This window comes from Scomber japonicus, chromosome 22, assembly GCF_027409825.1.
Source record: "Scomber japonicus isolate fScoJap1 chromosome 22, fScoJap1.pri, whole genome shotgun sequence".
NCBI lineage: Eukaryota > Metazoa > Chordata > Actinopteri > Scombriformes > Scombridae > Scomber > Scomber japonicus.
The window spans coordinates 9,731,778-9,741,614 of record NC_070599.1 but is presented as its reverse complement, the minus strand read 5'-3'; the positions used below and the strand labels follow the sequence as shown (position 1 = coordinate 9,741,614).

The window sequence follows — 9,837 nt, the reverse complement described above, 5'->3', positions numbered from 1 at the left end:
TATTATAGCTAATTTCGCGTGCTGTAACAGGCACACATTGCTTTAATCTCTCTCCTTTTCTCACACACGCCACCCACCATTTTTTTTGGGGGGTAATATCTTACGAACTTTCCACTCCTTCCCTCCTTTTCTGACTCTCAGGCCTTCGTTGTCCCACTGTTTCCATTCTTTTCATCTTTTTCATTGTTTATGGTGTGCCATTCTTTGAAGTTCTGCTAACTCAGCAGATGGCAGTGAGTTGAAACTTCCCTTCCTCACACACGCAGGCATACACGGGGGCTTGTTAAATTGAGATCTAGCTTATAGCAACTCGGTGGTTGTGAGAACCCTTAAATAGAGATGAATAGAAGTATCAAAAGAGGCCGCAACCACCCAGGGTGTAGCACAGAAGTGTGTGTGTCGTGTGCGTCTACGTGCAAAGGGGTGTGTGTCTTTTCCTCCTTTACAAAGTCTTCAAAAAGTCTTTAAAGCCTTTATGAGCTGCCTCACAAACTTGACAATGGGGACAAATTAGCCATATGTGTGTGTGTGTGCTGCCTAAGCTATATTATCATACCATATATTCATTTGAAAACCTCTTTGAAGTGACAGGTCATGCTGTGTACAAAGTTTGTGTGTAAAATGACTTGTTAAAATATATATAACACCACCTCTGCCTCTTTGTCACTTCCCCTGTTACTGCACGCTTTCTTCCACTCACCCCTTTGGCCTTTCTTACAGTATTATCATGGAGTCACTATCGTCGTCTTCCTCCAGCTGTGTAGGAGCTGGGGCCCGACTGCTTCCACTCCTGCTGCTACTCAGGAGGGTCAAAGCTGGACGGGAAGCCTTAGCTGGAGGAGGTCCCATGGAGGAAGAGCAGGAGGAGGAGTGGGAAGAGGAGGAGGAGGAAGGCAGGGGAGCCACAGTGGCCCTGACCTTGCTGTTCATTCCCAGTTGGCGACCCTGGTTTTGCTGCTGAATGAAAAACACATGTCAAAATCTGTTGTATACACATTTTATAATCAATGATTTAACTTATAATGAACGTTAAGAACAACTTCTGATTAGATTCAACTTTCAACAATACAGGAGAAAAAAAAACAGAAGTCTCAACTGTAAAATTCAATTTCTCACGGAGACGAGAAGAAAGATAAAAGAGGCGGAAGAGGAGGTGGTTCTGAAGGAGGTGGCAGAAACAGAGAGATTATAGAGATTAAAGAATTATAGAAGAAAAGAAAGACAAGAGGACATGAACAGAGCAAAGACAAAGATAATGTGAAGACTTCAGGGTTAAAGTTGTGCTGTAGAGAGTAAAAAGAGAGCGTGCCAAAGAACAGGATGAAACAAAAGCAGAGCGGACGAACATTTTCTTTGTGTTTTTGAACTATTTGCATGTCAGCAGCCTTATCAAGCCTGATGAGTCACACTGCCAACAGCTACACACTTTCAGCCCACTGTGGGCCTCAGCTGATGTAACGGAAGAACAGAGAAGAATGAAATGTTAAGATCCTCCAAAGTCTAATAAAAATGATTATTAGCATGAAATTCAAGTCCATTGTGAGTTGAGTGAAACTTCATATTCTCATTGACAAACCTCCAGTAGCTGGATTGTTAAAATATTTCTGAGTAGAAGTCCTTCTTATACTGAGCATGATGGTATTTTAACATATAACATATGCAAATTTGTCAAAACTACAAAAATGAAAAAGTGTCAGGCTGTTGACATTGTTGAGAACAGTCAAAAATGTATCAGCCTCATCTATAGCTCTAAGAAACATTGCTTGTCAGACAGAAATTATTTGGAAGAACCACTTCCCTACATGTGGGAAATTCAACATCTTTTCTAAGAGACACAAAAAGTTTGTACTTGTGAAACTGTCTGCATGTAGTGAGCGCTGCCACCTAGTGAGTGAGGAAGTGAAGAGGAAGTGAAATTAAAAGTACGTACTATAAACCATAATTTAGAGAATATTGCCCTGTCAAATGAGCTTTTATGTAGTTTATCGTGTTTACTCATGTGATGATCATTGAGCTCTACTGGATGACCTTTACACTGTCATAAAGCTGGTCTGTTTACCTGCCGAGGCTGTCTGCTGGCTGTGGTTTTAGGGCCCTCTAGTGGTTGAGGCTGGTCTCTGTGGGAAGCTGGCTGGACCCTACAACACCAATATCATCACCAAATGTCTCCTAAACTACCGTCTTCACATAGATTTAGTCTAATATGAGCAGAATCCTCACACTTATGAGGATAGTGATAATAAAAACCATGATACCTGTAAGGGTATCGCGGCTGTGAGAGGCCTCGGCTCCTGAGGTGCTGGTAGAGGTTACTGGTCAAGGTGAGGGGGTTGAACACAAACTCCTCATCCAGCTGAGTGAGACAACCCTGACCGAGACAAATTAATCATCAACCAAACGTGTGTCATTTGAATGTCTGAACTGCTGTTTGTGTGTTTGCTTCATGTAATTCCTGTAATCAAATAAAGCAGTTACTGAAAAATATTTAAATATAACAGGAAGGTGAGTGGCTGAGGAAAAGAGGGTTTTTTTTCTGCTATCATAGTTAAGTGATATATGCAGTAATAAATAAATACTGCCAGGGGACACATACACATATGTGCTCTTGTATTTGAATTTGCATATTTATTTACATAAAGTTTCTGTGTGTGTCCAACTTTAATTGATATGAAATAGCCTTCATCCCACCCAAACACCAGATACTACTTCAAAGGAAAACTGTCTTTCATATCATTTTGGAGGTATGAGACATCTGTTTCTGTTTTTGAGTTGTGGATGCTACTACTAATAAGGCAGAACAGAGGTCACCTAACCTGAATAATATGCATGGTTTCAGGGGACGGGTCCTGAGTTGAGACAGGCAGTGAGCAGGGCAGAAACAATTCTCTGGAGACCACCGGCTTCAGGAGGAGGGAAAGAGAAGGGGAGGGCTGGAGGACATAGTGAGAATACACACCTGTGTTGCATGCAGAGACACACACATATGCACACACACACAGAGAGACAATACATAAACTTGCATTAGGACTTGCAAATTACTCTTTATAAAAAAAAAGATTTCAGCATTTAGTCTTTATTTGACAAGAAACCAACTGAGGATATTGCAGTTCTATGGTACAGTATGCTTCTTATCTACTAGGCCACCATGACCTCACTCACTTTCACACACATACTGTAAACACACACAACATATGGACCTGAGCCTCCAGCTGTAGACCTCTGGGCCAGCTCCACTTGCAGCAGCAGGAACAAGTCACGACTCTGAAAGAGGGAAAAACAAATCTCACATCAATAAGTGTCACACGTTAGCAAAGAACAACGAGATGTTGAGAGTGTTACGATGTGGGGAAAAAGCTAACTAAAGAACCAATCAACTTCACACTTCACACTTCAGAGCTATTTTGTTTAATGGAGACTTTAGTGGCATTGTGCAGACAAAGACATGGTTGAGCAGACTGCAAAATAAAAGTGTGATGATCTAGTTAAAGATATGCATTAACATAAAGATCATCTTGGCAAAAAAAAAAAAAAAAATGGAGCTGTGTTATCAACAGATAACCTAGAACATGTTACAGCACGATCAATGATAACACAGTGATATTAATTATACAGACACTTCTGCAGTAGTTGTATTGTCAGTTATGTATAGTTGGTATTTTTTGACAAACTAATATAAAACACACCCTAAGTGTGTGGCAGAGAGCGTGAAACAAGTTGTGGTTGGTTTCCATCTCGTCCCAATCCAGCTGCCAGCAGGTGGTGGGGCGGATCACCAGCGGCAGGCCGTACAACACACTCTCACACACTCCGTCTGCTCGCAGGGCCCTACAACACACACACACACACACACACACACACACACACACACACACACACACACACACACACACACACATACACAGGCAACCTTGGTTAGTATGCAGACCCACACACACACCCGTCTTGGACATCTTTTACTTTTCACAGCAACTGTCCTTGATGTCAGAAAAAATGCTTTGCAGCTTGCACCGACTGTGACAGCTGCAACCGTCCTGTGAGAAAGTTTATGTCAAATCATCCGTCTTCTCTCAGCCTCTCATCTCATGAAACATTTTTCAGTCAAACGCAGACACTACGCAAACACAATAAATCATCAGGAGCGGAGAGACGGAGAATGACATCATCCCTGCCGAGGTGAATTTATTAACAAAGTGACCGTCCTCTAGCTTCCTTTAAATGTCACAGCTGTTAATCATGAGTCATGAGTATGTAAAGCACACACATATACACAGTGCACAGTACCGTTCTCGCTGGCTAGTATGCAAAACACACACATAGCCATACAAATAACATCCTACTTGCAGCCCCTGTGAATGTAAAACTAATGCAAATGGGGAAAGAGGAAGAAAAAGCTCATCTATGTTACACTTGAATGTGTGCTTTCTATCATCAGTGTGTGTACATACAATAAATGTATTGCTCGCCTGTATGTGTATTTTGGATGAAATGACATCAGTACTGAATGATCAGAGCTGTTTATACCAGTGTAAACTTAAGAGCCCTTACAATATAAATTCAGGATAACCACCCTGAACCAGGCAAACCTCAATTTGTTACACTCAATCCACTTAATTCAACTCAATGAGAAGACTTTCAGACTGTGGTTGATCTGATTAGGTTTACCATGTTCCAAACATCCAGTTAACATTAAGTTGGCTTCTGCTGGTGTGTGTAGATCTGTGTTTTGTGTTGTGACTATTTACAGTTAACTTCTTTTTCCTATTTTGCTGTGTGTTATTCTAGCCAGTGTGTTGTTGTCAGCTTACTGTCCTTCCCCCCGTACACCACTGTCGTACCACTGCTGTTGTGTGTCATGAGTTTCTACTGTATGAGAATCAAAACATTTCCTCACAAACAAAGTCACTGGACTGGAGCCGTCAGACATGCAGCTATTTTTCTGCTCGACTCTAGTCATTTTGGGTCATCAGAGCAGATGACTCCAAGCAGAACAAAGCCCACTCTGATGTGATGGGGAAAGTTTCATCCAAGAAATATTCCACTATTCCCTGAAATCAGAATGGAGCCATTCATAGACATGGAGGGTTTTACTGAATACACACAACATACATGCATGTGGTTAATGGAGAATGCATGCATGATCATACACACGCATTCTGCCTCTTATCCTCCTTCAAAAGTGATTTTAAAAAGAAAAAAAAAGAAAGGATGGCTCACACAGTAACATCTTAACAATCCCTTTCATTTTAAAACTTGGTATATTCATCTTGTCCTCTATCACAGATTTTGCTTCCTTCCTCTGTCAATGATTTGGATTTACAACTGCATCAACTCACTATATGTATGTGTATGTGTATTACAATTTCACGTGACATTTAAACACACAGAGTGAAAAAAGTATCAGTATATTTATTTTCATGCCACACAAGTCTTCACCTTTTGGTAGTCTGTGATTTTGAATTAAATCAATTTGAACTATTTTGTAACTATTTGCATACAGTTGACCAATGGAAGCCAGACTTCCTCATGTTTATGGCTACAGTAAGAAGCCTCTTCCCCTGCACCCCTTCTCTTACTTGATCACTCGCAGTCTCTGTGGTGTTGGGCTCTGATTGGATGATCCCTTAGTGACAGGCATGAAGTCACGGACGCTCTCGGTCTTCACTCCCAGGTTGGGGGTCAGAGGGATGAGGGCAGGGCTTATCAGACGCTCCTGCATGTCGCACTTAACACACACTACACAGGAGGCACGTGCCATAAGAGAAGGTGACATTATGTAGGCTCCACTGACTCAGCATGTTCTTCTTACCTTTGTAAATGTGAATTCAAGTAGTGGTTAATACTTTTTTGGAAGTTGGTGGACATATGTATGTGTATGCAGTATCAAACCTGGCATAGGGTTGTCCAGGGGGCTTGGAAGAAGGAGGTGGAGGTGTTCCCTGTCCCCTCCCTGCTCCTGAAGCCATGCCTTTAACACGGTTTCCATGGCAAACACACTGTTGTCCACCCTCTGCAGGTCAATCTCTGTCCCCAACATCAGACTGTCTGTAGACGGACACACCACAGCATTCATATTTGGACACAAAGAAGACCAGACTGACTGAGAACTTGAAATAATCCCCATTTATTCATTTCTTTGTCATTAGTTTATTTTAAAGATCAATAAGAACAAACCAGCACTTGATTTTGGCAGCGAAAACAAATTGTGCTGTTTTAATGATTCAACAAATCAATTTTGGCTTTCCCAGTTTTTCAATTTCATGTGTCAGACCGACTGCAGTTGAATTACATTCCTTATGCACAATTTGACCACTAGATGGAAGCAACGATCAATAAATTCAATATAGTCCCTCTATGTTCAATTTGAACTGCATACTCGACAGAAACCCTCCTCTCCTTTTTCCTGTATCGGGTGTTTAATAGTTAATGATCCATCAGGAGATAACTAATGGGACTAAAGGGAGCAAAAGAATCAGGAGGCACTGTAAGAGCAAGGGAGGGGTCAGATGGAGCAGGGGTTGACAGAAAGGAGGATAAGAGAGAAAATGAGAAGTGAGGATGGATGGAGAATTTAAACTCACCCAGCCAGGAAAAAAAAGAGAAATTTTAAATTCCTAAAAATAAAATATGTCATTTCTTCTTTCATCTGTCAGAGGCGCAAGCTACGGAAGCTATTTCTGTCTTGGGCCAAAGTTTCCAAAAGTGCTTCATTGAGAAATAAGTACTTTATCTGAGGAGGAAAGAATTATGTCCTCTACACCCCCCCTGCCCAGAGTTGGTGTGATGGACGTTTGTGGTCTGATCCCTGCTGGGTGAAGGCGAGAACGATGTGGGCTGAGAAAGAGAGGCGATTAAGGGCGTAACAAAGGATATACTAAAAGCACTTTTGCTTTACAAGTTCTGCTCCAATCCATCCAGTTTCCTTTCATGTAAAGTCAATTTCAACACATGCCACATCACTCTTGCTCTTAATACAGATTACAGAACTGGTGGGAATTCTCACGTATTTGGGATTAGCACTACAATAAAGATATATAACAGTATTGCTACATTCCTGATCGAGGACAGAGTGACTGCAGAGAAAGAGGAGAGCAGGAGTAAGAAGAAGGAGAAAGTGGATCGAAATAATGAGAGAAAGACAGAGAAAAGTAAAAAGTTAGCAGTAATGGAGAAATTGACAGAGATGGAGAGGACACATTATGAAGACATGCAGGAGGATGAGGAGAAAGAGAAGGAGAAGAGAGGGTGGGTTCTTGCTGTTGTGGAAACAGTAATGGAGAGATAAGAGCAAAATCCTTGGTTAAGATGGACTGAGACGGAGGAAAAACGAGTTGGAGCGAAATCGATCGCCATTCCCTCCGATAATGCCTGTCTGGGGAGTAGGACTGGAGAGAAGAGGAGACAGAGCGGGTGAGGGAGGGAGGGAGGGAGGGAGAGAGGAGAGAAAGAATTATGGAAGTTGGAGCATGCAGAAAAGGAGGACAAGAAAGTATAAATTACAGCCAGGGAGAGAACGGGAGGATGTAGTGAGATAAGAGACGGAGAAGACATGGATGGGTGTGGTGGGTGATGGATGATGGACTGCGCTGTTGGAAGTGCTCGCTCTTGTGTAATTAGACCATGAAGTGTGTGCCAGTGTGTGAGAGAGGGAGATAATGAGAGGTGAATTGCTAAAGACACTCCAGTTTGCATGTGTGTGTGTGTGTGTGTGTGAGAGAGACTTAATGTTTTCCGTAAAGTAATACATTACTGACTGAGCAGGAAAGGGGAGAGTAGTTAACCCAGAAGTGTGTGTTTTCTCTCCAGGAGGCTTATCTGACTTCATGAAGAATGTGTTTACATTACTAAATCCTCCGACAGACGTTTCTCCTTATTTTACGAATCTTTACTGACCTCATTAAGTGTGTGTTCACTGTAGGCATGTAAGATTAAAAAAAAAAAAAAATCAATTATGTATTATCCATGCCTCCAAACTCTATCTTCCCGTGTCTCTCACTCTTCCTGTTCTTGGTTGTTCTGGTCTGTTTCCTTTCTCTCTGCTCTGTTAGTGTGAGAGATTACATTACGAGTGACCCATCCCTCTCATCTAAAAGTCTAATTGTGCTCATACATCTCATTAGCGTGTCCCGTGGTGTGTGTGTGTGTATGTGTGTGTATACCTGAGAAGACAGAGTGTGACACACACGCTGAGGTAAGGATTCAGGGTCGCAGTAGAATATCATTAAGCGTGTATATGTATGTGTCCTGATTGTAGGGTCAAATACAAAGATTATGAGTTAAACGGGGATCTCTATGAAAACATATGCAGGTGTGTGAGTGAATATGTGACACTGTATTACACCTGTTTCCACACAGGCCCTATTAGATGCTGTGAAATGAGGGATGGTCACTGAATAAGATAATGATTTCTTCACTTTCACTCATTACTATACTGGAATTATAATGTACATACCCACAAATAACTCTGGGAAGATGTCAGGAAATGCAAATAAAACAGTAATATTATTCACACTGAATAAAATAAATATGCATTTATATATATGATTCTGCAATGTAATACCATAAATTTAAAGTTAGTAAAAAAATCCAGTTAAATTGCAGAGACAGTAACTTTACTTCAATATGTTACAAAAGCTCTAAAATTCACAAATGGGATGTTAAATAGTTGATTTAGTTTGCAAGGGTAAAACCATCAAATCTGCAATCAAATAGCATTCAGTTTAAATCTAAAAGAATTCATACAGCAAAGACAATAAATACTCGCTTGAGAGTTTTAGGACTCAAAACTAGAATCCTAAGACTATTTTCTCATCTTGTCGGATTTAAAAGGGGACATATCGTGCTTTTTGTGATTTTTTGTTATTTTTATACAGTTATAATGTTAGATGCCTGTGTTCAACAGGTCAAAGGTCCAAAACTTGAAGTGAACGTATTAAAATGTCCCTGAAAGTCAAAACCCAGCCTGCTTTGACTTCTACTACTCTTTAAAATACATATAAAGGGAGGTAGCTGTTGTGGGTTGTCTCTCCCTACAGCTAAGACCGTTAAGAAGTCAAGATTTAACGGATGCGGACTCATTACATAACTGCCTAGAAACACGCTCTTCATGTAAAACAACGGCTGATTATGACTTTCCTACTTCCAAATGAGTCATTTATGACGTCAGATTTTCTAGATCTAAGAAAAATGTGTGAAATTGATTAGTTCACAGCCTAGAGGCGCGCCCAAATCTGTAGCTACTGAAATTCGTCAAGGGCAACCATATTTGTCATTCACCTCCACACACCCATTCCAAAGTAACCTTAAAACACTACTCGATTAGATGAAAATGTCATGACTTTGATTTTGTTATAATTTCCCTGGAGACCTCTGCTCTTTTTGTTAAATAAATGATTGATGTGAGTGCTTTCAGAGAAGGTTGGGTTACTTCTCACACAAGGACATTTACATTTGAACTACCCTCTGAATTATGCAGAAAACTTATATTAACCTGTATCACAGTGTATAAACCCATCAAGCCAAGCCTCGCACCCCAGCATGGAGTTAATAAAATGTACAGTGCAGGTAGACCCATTACATGCCTGGCTTCCCTCTCACCAACTAGACTTCTTCTATTTGATGATGCAAAATGGAAGAAAAGAAACTTCCTGTCTTGGAAAAATCATGAATATAGGTAAGAGTATTTGCTGCCTTTAAAGATGCAACTGTCTTATAAACTTATTATGACCACAACAAATCTGAAGTTACCTGTTAGCCTGATAGTAAGATTGAACTTCCATTTTATTTCACTTCAAATCACTCAAAGAAATTTGGATGTGGAAGATTCAGATACAGGCTAAT

General features: G+C 40.7%; 1 protein-coding gene across 1 annotated transcript in view; it reads right to left on the bottom strand.

Moving 5' to 3' along the window:
• Positions 1-1,428: 1,428 nt before the first annotated feature.
• The window catches only part of m1ap (meiosis 1 associated protein), a 33,626-nt gene continuing 25,217 nt past the window's right edge, over positions 1,429-9,837 (bottom strand). The window contains exons 7-14 of the mRNA XM_053343073.1: positions 5,887-6,042; positions 5,574-5,733; positions 3,684-3,825; positions 3,204-3,261; positions 2,814-2,956; positions 2,256-2,368; positions 2,060-2,138; positions 1,429-1,449 (exon numbers count right to left, since the gene is read on the bottom strand). Coding sequence (XP_053199048.1) covers positions 1,429-1,449; positions 2,060-2,138; positions 2,256-2,368; positions 2,814-2,956; positions 3,204-3,261; positions 3,684-3,825; positions 5,574-5,733; positions 5,887-6,042 — 872 coding nt within the window. The remainder of the gene's footprint in view (positions 1,450-2,059; positions 2,139-2,255; positions 2,369-2,813; positions 2,957-3,203; positions 3,262-3,683; positions 3,826-5,573; positions 5,734-5,886; positions 6,043-9,837) is intronic.